The 25,277-nt window shown below is 38.6% G+C and overlaps 1 protein-coding gene across 20 annotated transcripts in view; it reads right to left on the bottom strand.

Annotated features, from left to right (window-relative positions):
- Positions 1–25,277, bottom strand: part of WDFY3 (WD repeat and FYVE domain containing 3) — a 296,268-nt gene that overhangs the window by 22,828 nt on the left and 248,163 nt on the right. For all 20 annotated transcript variants that reach the window (XR_002943524.3, XR_008547495.2, XR_010156549.1 and 17 more), the window contains 11 exons: positions 24,465–24,585; positions 22,882–22,967; positions 20,732–20,812; positions 16,866–16,920; positions 16,482–16,601; positions 12,966–13,083; positions 11,912–12,018; positions 9,934–10,087; positions 4,323–4,414; positions 3,562–3,774; positions 433–580 (listed from right to left, as the gene is read on the bottom strand). Coding sequence is in view for 17 of the 20 variants with exons in the window: in XM_001151618.8 (XP_001151618.1) it covers positions 433–580; positions 3,562–3,774; positions 4,323–4,414; positions 9,934–10,087; positions 11,912–12,018; positions 12,966–13,083; positions 16,482–16,601; positions 16,866–16,920; positions 20,732–20,812; positions 22,882–22,967; positions 24,465–24,585 (1,295 nt within the window). In the remaining 3 variants the exon portion in view is untranslated. The remainder of the gene's footprint in view (positions 1–432; positions 581–3,561; positions 3,775–4,322; positions 4,415–9,933; positions 10,088–11,911; positions 12,019–12,965; positions 13,084–16,481; positions 16,602–16,865; positions 16,921–20,731; positions 20,813–22,881; positions 22,968–24,464; positions 24,586–25,277) is intronic.

The following is a 25,277-nucleotide window of genomic DNA, read 5'->3' as shown; positions in this document are numbered from 1 at the left end:
CCCATTATACCATTAGATAAAAGACAGATGTCTTTTCATTGGCATACTAAAAATATGTTCTTTTACTAATATATCGGATAGGCAGAATATATTTAAATGAGAATGAAATTATGAAGACAAATTTTTTTTATCTATAAAGTTGAATTTACAAGGTTTTGGTATTTTAGAGCTTTGATTATCTTAAAGAGGAGAGAGAAGACTGTTTGGTTCTTTCTGATATGAAGTCCAACAAGCCAAAAAGAGAAAACAGAGAAAAAAAAGCAAAAAGAGAAAATATAAATACTAGTAGGTATTTAGTAATCTAACACAAAATGTATGGCACTTATTAAACAAATTATGCTATCGTCAAAAAGCAAATTTGTTATTGTTAAACTGGGATTATTAACAATCCCATTAAATCATTAATCAAAAGTTTATTTCTCATTATTTTACCTTTTACAGGTGTTAGAGAAGGCCTCAAGTTGTCTAGATGATGAAAAAAGATCTTGTCACTTGTAGATCCTGGTAGGACAGAGATTCCTGCATTGTCTCCATTGAGTCGACTTCTCACTCGCTTTGGTGGATGAGGTTTTTTAAATAACTGGTATGAAAGAAGATGACTTACTTTATAATGAAAGATAACACTTATAAGCCCTTTTATATGCCAGGCATTGTGTTCTTATTTCAATTAAGGTTCACAAGAACTATTAGGTACTATATTATCCTCATTTTACACCCGAGGAAAGAGATTCAAAGACGCTATGAAGGTGGCCAGAGAACTCACACCTGAATAAGCAGGGACAGGACTATGATACTAAAGCATGGGCTATTGTCTTGTTCTATGCTAAGCTGAATTCACAATAACTTTCTCAAAGAAAGTCAATCTACAGTTGATTGACAATTATTTTCCAATGATATTCAAAAGTTAACTCTTAGTAGCCTAATACCATTCTGTGCCATCGAAGGCAGGCAGACACTCTATCTAGTTGGATTATTTCTGGTTTCAATGTGGCCTTTATGTGATTTAGAAATATCATTTTCGTGTCCTAAAAAGGTGCTACTGATTTGCTGAAAGTGTGAATATTATCATCTTCTTTGTGCTTTGCTATGTTGTAAAGGGAAAAAAGAAAACAAAAATGTGCTACATCGTCATTCTGTATTTCTACAGGATTAAAAATATTAATGGCTGGGTGAGGTGGCTCATGCCTGTAATCCCAGCACTTTGGGAGACTGAGGCAGGCGGATCATGAGGTCAGGAGTTCGAGACCAGCCTGGGCAATATGGCGAAACCCGTCTCTACTAAAAAATACAAAAATTAGCTGGGCGTGGTGGTACACACCTGTAGTTCCAGCTACTTGGGAGGGTGAGGCAGGAGAATCGCTTGAACCCAGGAGGTGGAGGTTGCAGTGAGCCGAGATGGCGCCACTGCACTCCAGCCTGGGGCAACAAAGCGAGACTCTGTCTCAAAAAAAAAAAAAAAAAAAAAAAAAAGTACATTTAAGATTACTATTTTTCAATTATTGTAAACTTTGAGACAGGCATAGAGTAGTTTCTGTTGGAAAACTAGTATTTGAGGAGGAGATCTGAAAAACTTTAAATGAAATGAGATTTAAGATAAATACGACACCATCACACTTTGTAAATTAGATATTTGGGGTTTCCAAGAGAAAAAAACAGAAAAAATTCTTCGTGCAGAGGAAGATACACATTCCAGACTCTCAAATCTTTAAATGTTTTATTCCTATTTTATCTACATAAAGGACTATAAGATCAGGCTTCTATAAAGATACATAGTTTTAAAGCACTTTCATGAATGTGCATTTACTGAAGCACTTTTACGTGAGGACCTAAGGAGAGAGCACTGTGCCAGGCTGCGGGTATATAATGATGTATGGAGATGATGACCATAAAACCTACATTTCTGAGGATGGCTTTACTTGAAAGTACCCTCTATTACTCAATGTGTGTCCCAGAAATATGTTGGCATCCAAACGATACTTCCCAGACTTCTGGCCTCTTCTACTTCAAAGTAGCACAAAAATCCTGCAACAGTGCAAGTGTCTTGATTTTTATGTTCAGAGTATGTATTTCCCCTAGGGTACGAAAGATGGCTCCAGCCCTTGTAACTCTCAGGAAAAAGAAAAAAGTTAACTAAATAAAGGTATAGCTAATATTCTTCAACTGTGAATAATTTATCAGCAAGCATTTTGCTTTAAAAGTAAACATGGCCAGGCGCCGTAGCTCATGCCTGTAATCCCAGCACTTTGGTAGCTGAGGTGTGAGGACTGCTTGAGTCTAGGAGTTCAAGACCAGCCTGGGCAACACAGTGAGACTCTATCTCTATAAAATAAAAATAAATAAAAATAAAAGTAAACATGTTTCTTTTATTAGGGGATCACATTGCTAGGGGATCAGACTGCATTGTGAATGGTACAGTTACAGCATGTCCTGCTATCTATCATGGCTTTTCTATATAAAGATATAAAGAGATGAGCCATTGTTTTGTGTGTTCTCAAGTGTCAACCCTGGAAACCTCAAGTTAACCTACAAAAAGGGAGTCCGTAGAGACATCTAAAGCAGGAACAGAGGAGGTAGCCAGGATCAAAGTATGAGCCACTGGTACTTAGTAAAGGTGGGTGGCCTCACCAGCTCGTCAAAGTGTGCCTTCTCCACACTGTGGAGAAGTGCTGCAGTTACTTCTGGTGCACCCAGCCCTCCTGCCATACCTCGGACAATGGGGATGAGAGAAGGGATGAGGTCTCTTCATGGAGGTTTGCTCATCACTGAACATGAAACAGGCCTACAGTATCTGGGTGCTGAGAGGCTTAGATCTTGGTCTTCCTCTCCAAGTTCCAGAAGGTGGTGAGGGCAGCTATTGCGTGTCCTAGGCACTCCTATGGCACGTGCTCTCACAGCACAGCACTTATTAGGCCTATGTCAACAATCTAACCCAATCCATCATCATCTGTTCTCTGAACTACCACAATAGCTTTCTTAGTGGTCTTCCGCTCCCCATTTGGGTCCCCAGTGTGTGTGTGTGTGTGTGTGTGCGCGTGTGTGACAGACATACACACACACACACAGAGACAGAGAGAGATAGAGAGAGAGATAGAGATAGAGAGAGAGAGAGAGAGAGAGAGAGAGAGAGAGAGAGAGAGAGAGAGAGGCATGCATAGAGCAGTTTATTCTGACTGAGGCCAGAATGAACTTCTAAAGTTTAAATATGACCATGTCATTTCTCTGCCTAAAATCAGCACTGGTTTCCCACTGGCCTCCAGACAAAACCTTGTCTCTCTGTATGTGGCCTATAAGGCCCCTCCTGTTACATCTTATGGAGGTTTAAGAAAGCATACCCTGCATTAGTCTGTAAGGGATAATTCTCTTTAAACAAAAATTTTTATTTATCTGGACTGTGAGAGTGAGAAAAAAGCAACAATCTAGGAATCTATTGAAATCCTAGGTGATATTTATGGCTCTTTATTAAGTTAATCTAAACTTAATTATTTTGTGGTAATCTACAATCTAGAGAAATGTTACAAAATGAAACAGAGTACATCAATGACAAGAAAAAAACACCCATACCTGTTTAGGGATCTGACCGAAGTTATTAATGAACCCAATTGTGGCTGTCTCCTTTAGTGGGTCATTGATGTTGTAGATATCCACTTGACCCTCATAAAAAAGATGATGGAAGACATTTACAGCTTCTACTGCAGCAGGGCCTTGCTGTTTATAACCGAAGATTAAGTCAATCCACTCATGTAGATGGGCACTCACGTAATCACACTCCAAAGCCTGTAATTTCAAACATAGGTTTAGTCACTGGCTGACTTCTATTACTTGCTCAGAGACTAGAAAAACCTTGGTAAATGGTTAATAGGAACTAAAATAACTAAAAATCATAAAAACAACATAGTAGTCCCCTCTTATTTGTGGTTTCACTTTCTGAGGTTTCAGTTACCTGCAGTAAACCATGGTTTGAAAATATTATTATATTTATGAGAGTGAGAGACAGAGATCACATTCACATAGCTCTTAGTAGGTTGTTATGATTGTTCTATTTTATTATTATTCTTAATCTCTTACTATGCCTAATATAAAAATTAACCTTTATCAGAGCTATATATGTATAGGAAAATACATAGTTTATATATATATATAGGGTTTGGTACTATTCCTGGTTTCAGGCATCAACTGGGGTTCTTGGGATGTATCCCCTGTAGATAAGGGGACCTGGCTGTATTAGTAACAAACAGGTGGTACTCTGCTAGAGGCCCTGTCTTTGTATTATGTTCAATGACCAAATGAAATTCAACTTCAATTGTAAAGTGTACTTCCATTACCTCACGATGGACTCTGATGAATTCTCGTGGGTCCCCTTTTGCCCAGGGTGGAAGGATAACATCTCCAAGCTTGGTGCCATTTTGTTTACAGCCTATGCAATTGGATACATTAAAAATAAAAAAAAAGAAAGAATGGGATAAATGGTAACTTTATATTAATCTGACTGAGAAATGGTGGGTTAGATTCAATACCAGAATGCTAAAATTGTACACCAGAAAGGACTTCAGAGATTATCAACTCTAGCATCCCTCAAGACTGCTCCTCAGATCACTCCAGCAGAAAGAGTTACTAAGTCAGCAAAACTGAGGCCCTCACTGCCAATGTCTTCAGGAAATGCTGAGTTATACCAAGCGAAACATGCTTCTTTCTGCAGAGTCTTGAGGGCAGGACTCCTCGGAGGTTTAATATGCTAACATGCACTGCCCTTCTCTAAGAGGGATATCAAACACAAAATGTCTGAAATTTAATTGACCACAAGACTCCTTTTCAGCAAAACATTTTGCAGGGTTGCTGTCTTGAATCTCCTGGACACAGTCTACTGTAGATATCTGTAATACAAGAGGTTTCTCATATCGCTGACTCTTAGGTTCTCAAAAGAGCTCTGTAGAACTGGCATGTATTTTGCAGTAAGCATTCTCATTTAAAAAGCAAAATCTAAAATGACATAACTTTTTGCTGTTATTGCATCATTTAACAGAAAAAATATTTGGAAAAACTATAGGGCTACCTGTCAAAAACAAAAAATAACATGTTGTGATAAAGCACATAAATAATATTTATTCCATATAAACTTATTTTAAGTGATAGCCAAGATAATTTCTAAAATATAAAAGAAACCATTCACTGTGAAATCTATCCACATCAAAATACATTAAATTTGGCTGCATCTAAACAAAAAGGGTGTTTTTCTTCTTTTTTTGAAATATACCAAAAAAGTCACTTTAGCTTACAGAGTTTTTATAGATACAAATCAGATTATCATTGTAAAAATGACTCTACAAACAACAATGTTGACTCACTAGTTTAATAGCAGTTGGTTAGATAAATACTTGTCCTGGAAATTTTCATACAGAAATGCAGTTGTTCAAATTTTAGAACACAAAGCCAATTCCAAGTGAAAGCAAATAAAATATCTCCCTTAGATACAATCTTGCCTTTATCATTGCTAGTCGATGGTTTATTTACAATGTGATATTGAGTGGTACAAATATCAGTTTATTGTTTAAAGGAATGTCTTGACTTGGTTGGAAAGGTTACCATATGATTTACAACAAAAATAAATCAAGTTATTACAACCCTTCCTCCTCAACCACACACACTGCACGCTCTGTGTTGAGTCTCCCTGAAATGCCCACTAGGCCTCATTTTTTGGTAATAATAAACAGGTAAAAAGGCTACTTGAGATAGAAATTACTTTTCCAAATTTTGCTACAATCCTTGAATACTTATTTGATAGAATTTTATTTTATGAACACTATATGCAATTTTAAAATGACATATAAAGATAACATAGTCTGTAGGAAAGCCTTTGTCTAATTCTATATAATATATATGTTTTTTTTTTTTTTGAGACAGGGTCTTGCTCTGCTGTCCAGCCTGGAGTGCAGTGGTATAATCATGGCTCACTTCAGCCTTGAGCTCCTGGCCTCAAGTGATCCTTCCACCTCAGCCTCCCACGTACAGGCACGTGCCACCATGCCTGGCTAATTATTTTATTTTGAAGGGACGAGGTTTTGCTCTGTTGCTCAGGCTAATCTTGAACTCCTGGCCTCAAGTGATGCTCCTACCTTGGCCTCCCAAAGTGCTTGAATTATAGGCAAGAGCCAGTGCCCCGCCCTTAATTTTGCTATTCTGAAGCTCTCCTCCATGTGTATCCAAGGATGCATGGACAAGAAGACCCCAGGGTGAATATTACTTATCTCATAGCAAGGGGGAAAAAAAATCCAAGTGCTTTTTCTTTCTTTCTTTTTTTCTTTTGAGATAGAGTCTTGCTCTGTTGCCCAGGCTGGAGTGCAGTGGCATGATCTTGGCTCACTGCAACATCTGCCTCCCGGGTGAGTCTTGTGCCTCAGCCTTCTGAGGAGCTGGGATTACAGGCACACACCACGACGCCCAGCTAATTTTTGTATTTTTAGTGGAGATGAGTTTTCACCATGTTAGCCAGGCTGGTCTCGAATTCTTGGCCTCAAGCAATCTGCCCACCTCAGCTTCCCAAAGTCCTGGGATTACAGGCGTGAGCCACTGCGACCAGCCCCAAGTGTGTTTTCTTTTACACCATTTACTATCTTTTCTGTGTGAAGAGGCAAACTGTTTTTTTTTTTTTTCTGTTGGGGTGAAATTCACATAAAGCCAGCCATTTAAAGGGAACAATGCAGTGGCATTTAGTTCAGACACAATGTTATGCAACCAGGATTTCTATCTAGTCCCAAAGCATTTTTATCACCACCAAAGTAATCTTGTACCTGTTAATCAGTAGCTGCCCGTATTACTTTCAACCCAGCCCCAGAACACCAATCTGTGTCCTGTCTCTGTAGACTTACCTATTCTGAGTATTTCCTATAAATGGAAATGTACAATATGTGACTGTTTTTGTCTGGCTTCTTTCACTTTGCGTAATGTTTTTGAGGTTCAATCACATTGTAGAGTTTATTAGTGCCTCATTCACTTTCATGGATGAATAATATTTCACTGTATGTATATGCTACAACTGGTTTATCCACTCATCACTTGATAGACATCTGGGCTGTTTCTGCCATTCGGTTATTGTGAATAATGCTACTATGAACATGCTCACACACATACTTACTTGAGTTGCGTTTTCAATTCTATATACCAAGGAGTGGAACTGCTGGGTCATATGGTAATTCTGTTTAACTTTTTGAGGAACTGCCAAACTACTTCCCACAGTGGCTAAACCATTTTATGCTCCCACCAGCAATGTATGAGGGTTCTAATTTTTCTATACCTTTGCCAGCCCTTGTTATTTTTCAGTTCCCCCCACCCCATTATGGTCATCCTAGTAAATATGAAGTGGTATCTCATTGTGGTTTTGATTTGCATTCCCCTAATGACTAATGATGTTCAGCATCTTTTCATGAGTTTACTGGCCATCTGTATAACTTATTTGGGAAATTGTCTATTCAAGCCCTTTGCCCATTTTCCAACTGGGTTGTTTGTCTTTTTGTTGTTGAGTTATAAAAGTTGTTTATATTCTGGATACTAGATCCTTATTAGATATATTATTTGCAAATATTTTCTTCCATTCTATAGGCATCTTTTCATTTTCTTGGTAACATTCTTGGATGCAGAAACTTCTAATTTTGATTAAATCCAATTTATCTTTTGTTGTTGTTGCTTGTAATTTTGATATCATATTTAAGAATATATTGCCAAATTCAAGATCATGAAGATTTACCCCTATGTTTTCTCATAAGAGTCGTATGATTTTAGGTTTTATATACAAACAGTGTTTTGTCTTGTTTTGTTTTGGAGACAAGGTGTCACTTTATCACCCAGGTTGGAGTGTAGTGGCACGAACACGGCTCACTGCAGCCTCAACTCCTGGGGTAAAGTGATCCTCCCACCTCAGCCTCCTGAGTAGCTGGGACTACAGGTGCACATCACCACGCCCAGCTAATTTTTGTATTTTTTGTAGAGATGAGGTTTTGCCATGTTGCCCAGGTTGGTCTTGAACACCTGAGCTCAAGTGATCCACCTGCCTTGGCCTCCCAAAGTGCTGGAATTACAGGTGTGAGCCACCATGCCTGGCCCAACCACTGTTTTTTAAAGTATGCTATTTCAAGGAGGGAAGATAATTTGTTATGAGGGTGAACATGATAAAGATAAATCCTCCTTTTTTTATTTACTTATTTTAAAAGTAGATTGGTTAGTTGGGTTTGTAAGTGGTCAGTCTGGAACACCTTTGCAACATGGATTATCATAAGTGATAGATGTTTCTGGAAGATTATGAGCTATGTCTTTCTTTCTGCACCTCTCCATATTTGTCTCTTTGACAGTGGTATCCCTGGGGAAGAAGGCAACGTTCTCCAAAGTTGAATTATAAGTGAACATAAGAAAACACTAATGTGGCTGTGCGTGGTGGCTCACGCCTGTAACCACTGAGACGGGCAGATCACTTGGCTGAGACGGGCAGATAACTTGAGGTCAGGAGTTCCAGACCAGCCTAGGCAACATGGGGAAACCCCGTCTCTACTAAAAATTTGAAAAAGAATTAGCCAGGTGTGGTGGCGCATGTAATCCCAGCTACTTGGGAGGCTGCGGCACGAGAATTGCTTGAACCTGTAAGGTGGAGGTTGCGATGAACAGAGATCATGCCACTGCACTCCAGCTTGGGCGACAGTGCAAGACTCTGTCTCAATAAAAGAAAATGTTAATGTGCATTCACAGTCAAAGGCTATAGCAGGTATTTGTTGATTGTTCTCGTTGACTATTCTATTCTTTTGGGAAAACCCATCACTTTCTCTAAGTCCTAAAGTTGTGTCTTTAGCTGCTCAAGAGTGAGCTCTAGGCATAATTACAGGTAATGAAAATCAATTTCAGACTTTTCCTGGGGCTCTGGAGACAGCCTTGTTATCTTTCCCATTTCACAAAGGTAGAGTTGCTGATGGACAATTAAATACATAAAAATTATCTTTAGAAAACTTCAAATAGAAATATCTTTCATATGTATAGGATACAAACACTTCCCTGTATTTTCTGTTCATGAAAATTTGGAGGTAGTACAGTTATAATTTATGTGCTAACTCTTATAAAACAGTAGAAAATACAAGGAATGAAAAAAATATAAAACAATATCTGGCAGGAATATTCTCACATGGAAACAATGGAATTTTGATATGCTTTAAAAGAAATACTCAGAAGCATAGATCAGCAAACTATGTTCCAAGAAACTGTAACCAAAGTCAAATCCACTTCCTCTAACAGCCAGATAATATAAAAACAGCACTGATGGAGTTTTTCTTGTTTTTATAAATGCTGATTTGGTCCTGTTTTTCTAGAAAATAGAGTCCTTACAGGATAAAGAAAAGGGGTTTACTTAAAGTTATTCTGAAGTTCTAATTTTAAAACACATTAGCCTATAAACCGAGAATGTATTAGGCAATAAACGAGATTAAAACAATACGTGGAAAATTTGGATATACCACTCTTAGCTATTAATGGGTTTCAATAGTAATACTTTTCAAATAAATTTTCACCTCTGTTTTCATCAAAACAACAAAATTCTAAATGTTGGGAGTCATCTGTCTCAATATTTATTTATTTAGAGACGGAGTCTCGCTCTGTTGCCTAGGCTGGAGTGCAGTTCACGATCTCAGCTCACTGCAACCTCCACCTCCCAGGTTCAAGCAATTTTCCTGCCTCAGCCTCCTAAGTAGCTGGGATTACAGGTGCCCACCACCACGTCTGGCTAATTTTTGTAACGACAAAAATCACATGTAACCACACCCAATTACAACAAATGACTGCAAGAAACCATAACAAATTTTTTTCTTGTTAATGTGTGCTGCAGACAATCTTCAGAGAAGTGACTTATTTCTATTGGACTTTTCCTGGCTAACATTCCTAAGACAGTGCCATAGCTCTACGTACCTAGATCAAAGTTGTTGGAATTGAACAGGAATTCTGGTAAATAAAAGAACTCTGGGATAAGTTCTTTTACATCTGCCATGTTGTGCTTTGACGCTGAATACCAGGCCTCGCGCACACTGTGAAACATCCGGTCAGCCAGGTCAAAGTGGCCACCCTGTGGGCAGAATAAGACACCTCTCTATTAGAGAACCGTTCCCACCTGACAGCTTCTGTCAAGTTCAAGAGCTTGAAAACTCCAACTATAGTTGGTGACATTTCAATTTCCCATTATCCTACATTAAATACACACAAATTTTTAATAAACATAAAACATCTAATTCTCTTTGGGGTAATCCTTACAGAGAGTTCTCTCTGCATTTGTTTTTATAATCAAACTGAAATCCAAATGTAAAGATTTTAAAAAGTAATCCAAAAATAGTAGATTTTAAAGAGAGGACAAGGCTGTAAGAAATATGAGTTCTGGCCGGGCGCGGCGGCTCACGCCTGTAATCCCAGCACTTTCGGAGGCCGAGGCGGGCGGATCACGAGGTCAGGAGATCGAGACCATCCTGGCTAACACGGTGAAACCCCGTCTCTACTAAAAATACAAAAAATTAGCCTGGCGAGGTGGCGGGCGCCTGTAGTCCCAGCTACTTGGGAGGCTGAGGCAGGAGAATGGCGTGAACCCCAGGGGGCGGAGCCTGCAGTGAGCCGAGATCGTGCCACTGCACTCCAGCCTGGGCGATAGAGAGACTCTGTCTCAAAAAAAAAAAACCAAACAAACAAGAAATATGAGTTCTTCCATAGTTTGATGATGCCATCACAAGAAAAGATTCTAATGTAAATCATCTACAGTTGGAAACATTCAAATTATGTTTGGCTAATTTTATAAATTAACATGATATGCAAGTTCTCATACTAATGAAAATTAAATGGAGAATTAGAAAAGGTGATCAGTTACAGACCGATGAAGCAAATTAAAATAGAAAAGGGATATTTTTCACTACGCAGCCTCACAGGTACACTATCCATCTTCTTCAGTCAAGCCCCCTATGCTGCTATGTTTTAAGTTAACATGGTGTACCTTACGATGCTCACCGTGGGAAAATGCCAAAGTCCATGCCATGGCTGCCAATGTCTGCCATACAATCTAGCCTGTTTCCTTGTCGACCTCTTCCACTACAACTAACTTTCCTCCTTACTTACTCTATTCTGGACACACTGGCCCCCGGGCTGCTCCTCGAACATGCCAGGTACAAGCCTGCCTTAGAGCCCTTGCACAAGCTCTTCCCTCTGCCTGGAACATGTATCTCCAGATGTCTGCAGAAGCAACACCCTTACCTCCTTTAGACTTTTTTTCACAGGAGACCTACTCTGACCACTCTACTTAAAACTGCATCCCACCTTGCCCAACCTCCTGTTCTCCCCACTTCCCATCCCCCTTTCTGGACCTATATCTTTCTGATAGCTTTTATCACATTCTGAAACACCTTACAATTTTCTTATTTTTGATTTTTGGCTGTCTCCTTCAACTGAAATACATAAACTGCACAGGTAAGGCTTTTCTCTTTATTAATTGAAGTCCTCCCAAGTACCTGGAACAGTGCCTGGCACACAGTAGGTATTTATTAAATATTTGCTGAATAAATGAATGAGAATGTACAGAAAAGCAATTATAATCGAGGAAACAGAGAATGAGCTGGAATATATCATGTTTTTGTAAAATAAAAATTGTTTAATTCAACCAGTTAGGGCTGGTTGAAAAATGTATGCTACTTATGTATTTGATTAAAGGATGCTGGCACTTATTTGTTCTAAGCGAATTCTAGTTCATTAATCAATTTTGGTCCAACAAAATTCTACTTTAGTTATGTAACTACTTTGTCACTAAAATTTCGCAGAGCTTCTTATAATAGAAGATAATGATGTTTTAAAAGGTGACATTTTAGATAGAAGTAGGCTTGTATAAAATAGAAAAACCCCAAATTTAAAGTTTTACCTGTAGCCTTAAGAATATCTGTGTGAAAGGCTCCATCCTTACAAGGTATGAGGCCACAATCATTGCAGATGAATAGTGGGTCCCATAGTGGTATGCAGGAGTTTCTCCTGTTTAAGAAAATTAAAGCACAATTGAAACCAAAAGAAGAAATATGAAAAATAAAATTGGTATTAATTTATGCTTGAAAATGCTAGCCTATGTGATAACTGTGACACTAAATGCAATTAGTACTGGCATTTGCAGCAGGAAAACTTCAGGACACCACTACCCCTCTCTTCTATATTTGACAGTAGTCCAGATTAAGTATAATTCAATGGCCTATTCCCACAAACTTAGTATGTCTACCAATTTCATGTTTTGAGGCTTACTATAATAGTTAACCCTTAATAGTAGACCATCTTCCACTAAAGCAGGATATTGACTTATAGTTTTTATTAGGTTCTGGCTTTGCAATTATATATTTCTCTAAATCATTGTTTATGAATATTAAGCACTTTTATGTATTTTTACTACATATTCTCCTGGCAGAGAGGGGGTGGGAAAAAAGAGTTCACATAGGACTACAAGCTTAGGCTTTCTTTCTCCTTTGTTTTGCCTTTTTGAGGGAGAAACACAATAAACATTAAACATAATAAATAACAAGTAAACTATAAAGTTTTAGAGTATACTAATTTTTTTAAATGCAAAAGGGTTCCAAAATTGCCTCAATAAAATTAAAGAGAGACAATAAATTAAAGTATGGTTCCTGGACTAAACATGATTAGAGACAGAGGCAGATTATGATGGGAAATTTCTGCCCTATGCAAAGCAGGAATACTTAGTTTTCCACCAATACTCTGATAAGCTATTTAAAATGCCGTCTAAGCGTGGCCATAAGTTGGCATGCAAACCTGATTCCTCTGCTATAATAATCTGCATATATGTGTGGACATATAATACATATAGATATGATATATAAGCAATTTGAAGGAGGATGTAAGAATGTCAGACCGCTACATAATGACTTACTTTTGAAACTTGGGTACAAAGTCCAATGACAGAAAAAGTTCCTTACCATTAGGATCCTCCCAGTCTTTATACCGCTTCTTATACTGAGCTAATCGTTCATCTGTTTGTGCTCCCATTGGCTTAGCCAGGTTTCTAAACGTCTTGGGATTAGTAAGATCCACCTCCTAAAATACAAAATGTAACTCAATTCCAAATTACTATACACTATCTAGCCTCACTAACGTAGATACAGTGGCTGTGGTGGATGATGATGATTTATAAACGCACTAGTATCTGTGGGGTCAAACTGGTATAACTGGACTCCAAGATAATGCTATGTATGTACTATTTATACACACTTTACAGACAGGCACATGGGAGTTTGTTAACAGATTCAGTTGGAAGACAAGTGCTTTGGAAATTATATGTTTCACAGAGGAAGCCACTCAGGATCCAGGTTTAGGGGATGAGGATTAAGAGGGAAAATACTTCCAAGTCTTGACAAGGACCCAGCAGGAGACTGTGGACACAATAGCTCCAATTCATCGTTAACTTCATCACTCACATAACTGGAGGATCAGATCTCCCTTGTGTCCTCCCTCCCTCCACCCCCGCCCTGTCTCCCTCCAAAGTTACTTCTGAGCATTTTCTTCTCAGAGGTGATCTGGAAGTGATAAAAACTAGAACACTCAGTAATTCTTTCACCTCTAAAAGATAACATCACACCAGATCAAGTAACTTCCCAATGAGATGGATTCTTCTAGTTTACCAGAGATCACTTTAAAAGTTGATGAGTTGACCTAATTCATATATTTAAAAGGAAACTAAAATTTACTCCCTGAGGATTTTAAAAGTGGAAATTTGAAATATGTGCCTGTGGCATATTTGTGTCCTTTTTATAGGACATCCTGAATAACTAATTTTGCCAAACTTTTATTTTTAAAAATCTTGGGCAGGAGAAACTGATCTACATTTATGAATGTAAGTCAAGTTAGCATATTTGTTATCTCAAAGTTTATATGTAAAGTAACTTGTTTATATTTTCTGGTTAATTCAACAAATGTTAAAGTATGTACAAAGTACCAGGTGTCATCCTATGGGCTGAGAGTTGAGAGAGACATAAAATGGACTATGTGCTCAAGGACCTTGACCCTACGATTGAGTAGGGTCAAACAAATAGCAGGACAATGCTGTAAAAGAAAGCTCCCTGATTAAAATGGTGAAAAAAAAAAAAACCCAACATAGGTACCATGTTATACAGCTATAGGGCAGTGTGGGAATAGAAGGCAGAGGAGAAAAAGAACAGAAGGGTCCCCATCACCGGGCTGGTACTTGAGTGCCTCCTGAAGGATGAAGTGGAGCTGGTCAGTTGAGTTAGTTGGTGGAGAGTAGAAATGCACGATGGGCACCAGGCAGGTCAGGCTGTATGTGAAAAGCCACTAAATTACAGGAGAGGGAACTGGGGTGCCCCACGATAGCAGTTCTGGGAGTATATGAGGAATATATACACAGGAGCTACACTGAAAAGGTTGCTATAGTGAGGTTTTTCAACTCTCTCCCAAATTATGATGGTGATTCACTGAATAATTTTATTATTTATTTTTTACTTCATTTTTTTTTTTTTTTTGAGACAGCTTCTTGCTCTGTCGCCCAGGCTGGAGTGCAGTGGCACACTCTCAGCTCACAGCAATCTCCACCTCACCAGCTCAAGTGATCCTCCCATTTCAGCCTCCTGAGTAGCTGGGACTACAGATGCATGCCACCATGCCTGGCTAATTTTTTGTAGAGATGGGGTTTGCCATGTTGACCAGGCTGGTCTTGAACTCCTGGACTCATGCGATTTGCCCTCCTCGGCCTCCCAAAGTTCTGGGGTTACAGGTGTGAGCCACAGCACCTGGTCACTGAATGATTTTAAACAGGGGGATGACTCAATTAGTGTTCCTGAAACTGGCTGCAGTGTAGAGGGCACACTGAAGGAAGGAGAGACTAGAGCATTAAGCCCAGTTAGGAGACTGCTGCAATGGTCCAATAAAGATGTGGAGGGCCTGAAATGAGACACTGGGTACACTGATGGAGACAAAGGTAGACATGCCTTGGCCACTGAGCAGACATGGACAGTAGGAAAAGTATAATTTCCAGCCTGTAAGACAGCATGGATGATGGTGCCATTTCCTGAGATGGGGAATACACAGTGAGGGTCAGAATTGCATCGGGAGAATGTGGTAGAGAACTGAAGGTTCAGTAATGGGACCTGCCATGTTCCTGTGAGATACATATTCAAATATGAGTTGACAAAGTACTCCACTCCCTTCTCAGAAAACCACATTTCTTTTGGACCTCCTATCTCTTTAAAAAATCTACATTTTCTTTCTAACTTTCCTTGATTGACTTAAAGAAAAAATATTTTCATTTATCAATCTTTACTCCTGAGCTCTTCTTTTCCTTTTATTATTTATTTATTGTGCATTAGGTATGCAAATTAACTATACAAGCAAATATATAGATTCACACATCAAATGCACTAACATACACCCATGCATATAGGGTGGATTTCCTTTCATTCTTTCATTAGACCAAAATTTTCTGAGGATAGAAGTTTTATCTTTCTCCTTAATATGTTGATGTCTAAAATTTCTGAAAGGATAAGCAGTCATGATTCTAGTGAATAAGAAGGTTCACTGAATTTCTGAATTTTAAAAACAATCTTTTTGTTTGTTTACCTAGGGCTAAGTGTCTTTTGTTTTGCCTGTTATGGTTCATTTCTGAACTAATCAGATGTCTATCAGACAGGAGGTAAAGGAAGAGGGGAATCAAAATATTCATATGCATCTATGTGTTCTTGATTTTGAGACTTAAGTCATGTACATGTTGAATTGTTGGAAATCTTCTACCAAGGCTTCTTGGAATAGTATAAAAAATTTCTTTTATATGGCAGGAACATTTTGTAGAAGAGTTACTTTGTGTTTTCCTAACAAACACTTCAAACTACACAGATGGATTCTGACATCCACCAATAGATGCAAATTAATCCACACTTAAAGAAACTGAAAAGATATTATGAATTAATAGCCAGTACTCAGTAAGTGGGTCAATTATCCAAACTTTTTATATGTCTGTGCTAAATGCTTCTCATCTATTTGAATTAAGTGCCTTTGCCTATTGAGAACATTAAACTACAAACCAAATAAAACATTTAGGCAACCGTAGTTTTTTTTTTTTTTTCTTTGTGGAGACAGAGTCTTGCTTGGTTGGTCACCCAGTCTGGAATGCAGTGGTGCAATCTTGGCTCACTGGAGCCTCCACCTCCTGGGCGAAAGTAATCCTCCCACCTCAGCCTCCTGAGTAGCTGGGACATCTGGGGTCTGGCACCACACCTGGCTAATTTCTGTAATTTTAGTGGAGACAGGGTTTCGCCCTGTTTCTCTGGCTGGTCTCGAAATCCTGGGCTCAAGTGATTCGCCTCTCTTAGCCTCCCAAAGTGCTGGGATTTTAGGGATGAGCCACTGCACCCCGCTTCAATTGTCGTATTTTAAAATTATTTTTGAAAATGTGTTCTACGTAAGCAAAATGACTTAAGATTTACCTCTGAGTCGTAATCTGCAAGGATCCAGGGGAAGACAGGATACTGCATGAGATCATTATATGATCTGCCAGCCAAAGTGTTCAAATGCATCAAATATTGGAAGTTGCTGATTTCACCTCTCTGGAAAAAGATAAATATTCATTTTTGAGCTATCGATTATTTCCACTATGTTCAGCTTTTAAAATTTTATATGCAAAATGATGTAAAGGACAGTTTCTTTTTAACAGATTTCAGAACAATGAAATACTTTTTTTTCTAAAAAGAATGAAAATAAAACATTTTCTCTATGGTATATATTTTATGGATAATTAAAGTGCTTTTAACTGTATGACTTCTACTCTAATTACAAACTTCTAAGGAAGCTCATATATTCATTAAACTTACCTCCCATCTCTGAGTCACAGACTTCTCTCCAACCAAAGTGCTAAGTAACCCAGATCTAAAAGCAATACATAATACAATAAATTACAAGCAATAAAATTTTAAATCTGAAAAATTATAAAGTTGAAAAATTTAAGTCACCTGGTCCAGGAATTTTTCAAACTATGGAGGATCTATTAGTGGGTCATAAAATCAGTTTAGTGGGTTGTGATCAGCATTTTGAAATATGAAGTAACATAGAACTGAACTGAAGAAAACAGAGGACATCAGAAGGCATCACATATAGTAAGAAAAAGTATTGTTTTGTGAATTTTGTTTGAGTTGAGTATTTATAACTCCATTTATGTGCCTTGGGATGAATGTAATATATATTTTTTACTCTAGGTCATATTCAAAAGAGTTGGAAGAACACTGATCTAGTTCAACTTTCTGTTTGTTTTGTTTTGTTCTGTTTTGAGACGGAGTCTTGCTCTGTCACCCAGGCTGGATTGCAGTGGCATGGTCTCAGCTCACTGCAGCCTCTACCTCCTGGGTTCTAGTGATTCTCTGGCCTCACCCTCCTGGGTAGCTGGGATTACATGCACTCGCCACCACGCCCAGCTAATTTTTGTATTTTTAGTAGAGGCATGGTTTACCATGTTGGCCAGGTCTCGACCTCCTGACCTCAGGTGATCCTCCCACCTCGGCCTCCCAAAGTGCTAGGATTACAGGCATAAGCCACAGTGCCTGGCCTTCTTTTTCTTTTTAAAACCATTTTATAATTTATTTTTTGTAGAGATGGGGTCTTGGTATGTTGCCCAGGTTGGTCTCAAGATCCTGGCCTCAAACGATCCTCCTAACTCAGCCTCCCAAATTATTAGGACTTCAGGCATGAGCCATATTCTAACCATAGTCTAACTTTCTAATTTTTACTATAATCACTAAGTAAACAGATCCAAGCATACTTAATTAGAATAACTGAAATATTATATAATATTCTGTACATAGTAGGTACATAATGCATTAAATAAGTGAAAGAAAATATGAATATTGTATAACAGGAAAGTCATTGCTGTCCAGGTCATTTAAAATTTAAACATTACTTTTTTGGGGACAGCAGACTTCCTTAAAATGTTATAAAATCCTATTTAAGGTTTATCAGCTTTATAATATTGATAATTAATAATTGGTCATGGAACCAGGAGAAAGTATTTATATATTTTCTTTTCTGAGAGGAAATTAATACATTTGTAAACTTTAGATCCTAAACACATCCAGCTCGATGGTACTATTTTCCACTTTGAGATAGTCTTTCCATCAGGCAAATTGAATGTACAAGATACTCTCTTTGGAAAAATAGCCATGATCACTCTTCAACATCGTAAGAAAGAGGATAACTGAAACGGAAGATTAAAGTTGGAAATGAATTTCTGTTTCTTGCCTCTGAGCTCTTTAAAGCTCTTTAAGAACTGCCAACTCAGCACAGGCAGTAGCAAGAACAAAGAAATAGCAAGTTTAAGATTATCTAGGAAGCAGTAGCAATTCGCTTACAAGTAGAAAAAAGGCTCATTATGTTTTTAAGGAAATCTTTCACTTCCTGTATTTATGTTAACAACAACACCACATATGATTAGGAGCAGAACGCGTTTCTGGGGTTAAAAAAAGCATATATTTAGCTTGTATTTGTTAAGGCTTGGCTATAGAAAAATAAAAACAAAACTTAAAGAGAAATACACAAAGTATTTAGATGCACACAGATTGGAATCAAATTTATTTACAAATTACAGAATCTCTAGAACTTGTAAAAGTCATTTTCTTGCATGCTCTAATAATTAATTTACAGCCCCAAAGCACTGCTTCTTTCCAGTCGATTATAAAGGGCTACCAGTTACTGAGTGATATAAATGGAACTGGGTCTATAGATTCTTGAAATGGCTATGTTACCTAGAAGGCCTCGCTAAGATGAAGCACAGCTATAAGGAGCATAAAGGAATCACTGATAGGTCAGAATACATAAAAACAGAAGTTTAAATGTAAATGTCAAAAAGCAAAATTTAGAGGAAAACTGGGAAATCTGCAACAAATATGACAAGCAAAGGAGTAATACCTTATGGTAGAAAAATCCTATACAAATTGATAAGATCTCAAAGGAAAAATAGGCAAAAGATACGGACAATTTACAAAAATGATTTTAAATGGTTAATAAACATATACAGAGCTCATGCTTACTAATAATCAAAGAAATATACATTAAAAAATCAGAAAACATTTTATAAAATCAATAAAATAAAAAAATTAATATACAGGCCAGGCGCAGGGGCTCATGCCTGTAATTCCAGCACTTTGGGAGGCCGAGGAGGGCGGATCGCGAGGTCAGGAGTTTGAGAGCAGCCTGGCCAATATGGTGAAACCCCATCACTACTAAAAATACAAAAATTAGCCAGGTGTGGTGGCGCGCACCTGTAGTCCCAGCTACTCGGGAGGCTGAGGCAGAAGAATCGTTTGAACCTGGGACGCGGAGGCTGCAGTGAACTGAGATGGTGCCACTGCACTCCAGCCTGGGCAACAGAGCAAGACTCCGTCTCAAAAAAAAAAAAATAATACTAATATACAAAGTTAGCAAGTATCTATTGAGACAAACTTATCCACTAATAGTACAATATAAACTTGTATAGTTTTTATGAATATCAAGCTGGTTTTGTGTATCAAGAGCCTTAAAATTCCTACTCTTTGTTTTATTAAGGGGACTCTACCACAATAAAATAATGAAGAATCATAGCCGGGCATGGTGACTCATGCCTGCAATCCCAGCGCTTTGAGGGGCCAAGATGGGCAGATCACTTGAGGCCAGGAGTTTGAGACCACCCACGCCAACATGGAGAAACCCCTTCTCTACTAAAAATACAACAATTAGACAGGCATGGTAGCACATGCTTGTAATCCCAGCTACTCGGGAGACTGAGGCTTGAATCAGCCTCAGGCTGAGAAGTGCTCAGCCTGATGCTGAGAATCGCTTGAGCCCAGGAGGCAGAGGTTGCAGTGAGCCAAGATCACACCATTGCACTCCAGCCTGGGTGACAGAAGGAAACTGTCTCAAAAGAAAAAAAATTAAAAAAAGAAAAAAAAAAGAAGAATCACATTTCCAGTCTTATGATAAGAAAACCTGATAAATGCCAGGCACAGTGGCTCACGCCTGTAATCCCAGCACTTTGGGAGGCCGAGGTGGACAGATCACCTGAGATCAGTAGTTTGAGACCAGCCTGACCAACGTGGCAAAACCCTGTCTCTACTAAAAATACAAAAATTAGCCAGGTGTGGTGGCAGGCACCTATTATCCCAGCTACTCGGGAGGCTGAGGCAGGAGAATCGCCATGAACCCAGGAGGTTGCAGTGAGCCAAGACGTGCCATTGCACTCCAGCCTGGGTGACAGAGTGCGACTCCATCTCATAACAATAATTAAAAAAAAGCAAAAACCTGATAAAGAGGAAATATCCAAAAATTACATGATGTTTTATATATGTGATGAATAGATAGCGAATGATAGTTATGTTTCTGAATAGTTTTTTAAAGATGAGAGGGAATATTTAAATATAACACTGAATAGAAGAAGCAGAATAAAAACTTGTATTTAGAGTATAAACTCAATCATGCACACAGCAATACTCATGCTTTAAAGAACAGAAGGTAATTGATCAAAATGTGAGCAGTGATTTGACATAGTGATTATGCATACCTTTTTCTTTTCTTCCTTTAGTTTTCAGTATTTTTTTAAAAAATTTGCAACCACCAGGGGAAAAACACTCATCTAAAATGTTAAATAAAACTGTCCAGATATGAATCATCCCAACTTCACTATTAAACTGTAATATGCAAGGAACAAACCACCTACCCCTGCTCCACACTCGTGTTTGGTCGTTGCCCAGATACAGATTCTGAACTGTCCGTTAGAGATGGCACTACAGCCAAAAACCTGAAAAATTTAAAATAGCATAAAATTGCAAGTGAAGTCTCAGTCAGGATCTAATGGGAAGCCTAACAAAGGATGATTCGTTTAGATTTTCATAGTTGCGTCTACCCTCCCATAACCCACTAAATGGCAGGCAAAAGGAATATATAAATTTTGGACTTCTCTGAAGAGGAAATAATTTCTTAGCACTGAAAACAATAGCACCTTTAGAAATTAAAAAAATCAGATAAGTAAAAGTGAATCTCAATCACTTTACTTAGCTCTTCCCATATGTGAAAGGAGTTTTGGGTTACCAATCAACATCCACAGGCCCTTTATTTGAAGAACCACCCTCATTTCCCAGGTGCTCACGGGTAATATTACTGTACTGCAATGAGAAGCAATGTTGGATGGTTTAGTTATTCCTCATGGAAATAATCTGAAATATAAAATTTTCTATAATGGAGGGATTGCCAGGATCTGTATCACCCTTCAAAGAACAAGAGAATGCCTCTCATCTACATGGTTAGTTCAGAATAGCCTTATTATTCACACATTCAAAAGAATTATCTTTAAGTACCAGAGATGTGTGTTGTTTTTCCTTTTCTAAAAAATTTATAGGCTGCGTGTGGTGGCTCATGCCTGTAATCTCAACACTTTGGGAGACCGAGGCGGGCAGATCATGAGGTCAGGAGATCGAGACCATCCTGGCCAACATGGTGAAACTCCATCTCTACTAAAAATACAAAAATTAGCTGGGTGTGGTGGTGCACCTTGATATCCCAGCTACTTGGGAGGCTGAGGCAGGAAAATTGCTTGAACCTGGGAGGTGGAAGTTGCAGTGAGCCGAGATTGCGCCACTGCACTCCAGCCTGGTGACAGAGCAAGACTTTGTCTAAAAAAAAAAAATCATTATTATTTTTTGAAACAGTGCCTTGCTCACTCAGGCTAGAGTGCAGTGGTGTAATCGTGGCTTACTACAACCTTGACCTCCTGGGCTTAAGCAATCCTCCCACCTCAACCTGCCATTACAGGCATGTGCCACCATGCCCGGCTAATTATTTTCTTTTTTATAGAGACAGGGTCTCACTATGTTCCCCAGGCTGGTCTTTAACTCCTAGACCAAAGTGATCCTCCCTCCTTGGCCTCCCAAAGTGCTAAGAATATGAGCGTGAGCCATTGCACGGCTTGGCCTGTTTTTCACTTAAAAGGTAAATTTTAAATATAGTTTATTAAAGATAAAAATATGCTTAGATTAGATTAACCGCTTTATTTAGCTATACTACTTTTTCAAGGAGGAAGGTATCCAACATCCCTTCCATGGCCAGAGAAAAGTCCCACATAAATTAAATTTACTCAGTCCTTGCATTCAATAGCAAGAAACTGCATTGGCTTCATTTTGGTAAATACAAAGAAAGCTTATTTTGAAACTAAAGTTTTATTTTTGGCCAGGCATGGTGGGTGGCTCATGCCTGTAATCCTAGCACTTTGGGAGGCCGAGGCGGGCGGATCACAAGGTCAGGAGATCGAGACCACCCTGGCTAACACGGTGAAACTCCATCTGTACTAAAAATACAAAAAATAAGCCGGGGATGGTGGCGGGTGCCTGCAGTTCCAGCTACTCGGGAGGCTGAGGCAGGAGAATGGCGTGAACCCGGGAGGCGGAGTTTGCAGTGAGCTGAGATCATGCCACTGTACTCTAGCCTGGGCGACAGAACAAGACTCCGTCTCAAAAAAAAAAAAAAAAAAAAAAAAAAAAAGAAGAAGAAAAAAAGAAACTAAAGTTTTATTTTTAAAGCTACAGTTTCATCATCCTTTGTATTTAGAGACACAGGACTTAGTGATAAAAGTAGTTTTTGATGATCTCTACTATAAGTTACCAGAAGGAAAAATGGTATGTCACAATAGAATTGCACCATTTTAAAAGTCAGAAGAATAATTGTTTCAAGAGGGTGGCAAAAATAATATAAATTATTTTCTTCAAAGATGTTGGCTCATTGATCTAGATTTTTAAAAACCAGCAAAACTGAGAAAAGATTCCCCCTCCCATATCTTCCCATAATAGTATACAAAGTGTTCCAAATAAACAAGACCTTTGATAGACTTTGTTTCTGATTCCTTTCTGAAAAGCAAGGAGGTAATTCCGTCCATCTCCAGAGAAAACTTCCACAGCAATAGGCTGAAATGATCAGAGAGAAAAACATTAAGAAAAAACAGAAGTTCACAAATAAAATTATATATTAACTTTTCCACTATAAATTTCTACAATGTTCAAGAAGTTAATCTGCGGCCGGGTGCGGTGGCTCATGCCTGTAATCCCAGCACTTTGGGAGGCCAAGGCGGGTGGATCACAAGGTCAGGAGATCGAGACCATCCTGGCTAACACAGTGAAACCCCGTCTCTACTAAAAAATACAAAAAATTAGCCAGCCTTGGTGGTGGGTGCCTGTAGTCCCAGCTACTCGGGAGGCTGAGGTAGGAGAATGGCATGATCCCAGGAGGCAGGGCTTGCAGTGAGCCAAGATCGCGCCACTGCACTCCAGCCCGGGCGACAGAGCGAGACTCTGTCTCAGAAAAAAAAAAAAAACAAGTTAATTTGCTAACACTTTTAGAGTCATGAATTCCCTGCAGATTAAGCTACACAATAAATAGATATTTCTTATTCTGCTCAATTTATTTCTAAAGTCTTTAGTAACAGAATAAAAAAAGTAATTATAATTTTATAATTATAATTTTATAAAATTATAGTAAGGATGTAATTTTTATATTAGAAGAAAACTAAAATGTTGATTTGGATAGCTACAGGGAAAGATGGATAACAAAGATAATTACCCAAATTTTAGGCTGTGTTTAAACAAGAGAAATGCATTATACAAAATTATGCATCCATGTGACCTGAGTTTGTCTATAACCACATCTAAGGATTATTCTAAATGCAGATCCTGGCCGGCCACGGTGGCTCACGCCTGTAATCCCAGCACTTTGGGAGGCCGAGGCAGGCGGATCACGAGGTCAGGAGATCAAGACCATCCTGGCTAACATGGTGAAACCCCGTCTCTACTAAAAAACAGAAAAAAATTAGCTGGGCGTGGTGGCAGGCGCCTCTAGTCCCAGCTACGCAGGAGGCTGAGGCAGGAGAATGGTGTGAACCAGGGAGGTGGAGCATGCAGTGAGCCTAGATCGTGCCACTGCACTCTAGCCTGGGTGACAGAGCAAGACTCCATCTCAAAAAAAAAAAAAAAAAAAATGCAGATCCTATTGAGGGTTTCCATGACACTTATCAATTTTAAAATAATACGTTTTCGGCCGGGCGCGGTGGCTCACGCCTGTAATCCCAGCACTTTGGGAGGCCAAGGCGGGCGGATCATGAGGTCAGGAGATCAAGACCATCCTGGCTAACACAGGGAAACCCCGTCTCTACTAAAAAAATACAAAAAAATTAGCCTGGCATGGTGGCGGGCGCCTATAGTCCCAGCTACTTGGGAGGCTAAGGCAGGAGAATGGCGTGAACCCGGGAGGCGGAGGTTGCAGTGAGCTGAGATCACGCCACTGCACTCCAGCCTGGGAGACAGAGCGAGACTCTGTCTCAAAAAATAAAAATAAAAAATAAAAAAAATAAAACAATACATTTTCAGAATAAAGAAACATGATAAAACAGTACTACTAAATTGACTCACCTGCAGGAGATATCTCCTTTTATGAACTTCCTTGATATCTTCATATGCAAAAATGCTGCATGTTCTCTTGAGTTGACTAGGGCCTTGCCTGGCTCCTCTAGGAATAATAGGCTCATGCATACTACAGGCAGCCAAGAGAAAAAGCAAATAAACAAAAACACAGCAAGGGATAAATTCACTGTTCCATAAAGGGTGTGCTAATTTTAAACACATGAACAGGATGGAGGAGTAATATATATCAGAATTTTCAGTTAAAAAATACATTTACAAGAAGAATTTGTTAGCTACCTGAGATACAAGGAACCCCCTTTGATGAATATAATTTTAAAAATCCCCTTATTACTGTCAGGACCAAGTTATCTACCAGACATGGTTAGCACAGTGCCTCAGCTCACATATTTTGGGGCCCAAGAAAATGTCTTAATTTCTTTTAAAAATCAGAAAAAAAATCAACTTTTAGGTAGAAAAACACATTTTAATATATGATTATATTTATACCATTAGCCACAACACACAATTTTAAATATTTTTGTATGGAAAAAGGACCCACAAAAGACTTCATGTGACCTTGATTGTTGTTGACAGTAATTATTTGAAATATCTCCTAGGAATGAACTACAGAAACAATGTCTGTATTCAAGGGTGCTAGGAAAATGTTAAAGGAAGAGAAGCAGCCTGTTGATCTTCTAAGCCCTAAGCTTCTTAACTTTCTTCTAGGTTGGTCTGTCTCCTGAGTTTTCCACTACTCACTATCACTTTCATCACAGGACTGGTAGAAGAAAAGGAAGATGCCTACAACTCAGTCAGTAAATC

This window comes from Pan troglodytes, chromosome 3, assembly GCF_028858775.2.
Source record: "Pan troglodytes isolate AG18354 chromosome 3, NHGRI_mPanTro3-v2.0_pri, whole genome shotgun sequence".
Lineage (NCBI taxonomy): Eukaryota > Metazoa > Chordata > Mammalia > Primates > Hominidae > Pan > Pan troglodytes.
The sequence above is the reverse complement of the archived record's forward strand: the minus strand, read 5'-3'. Positions and strand labels throughout refer to the sequence as shown.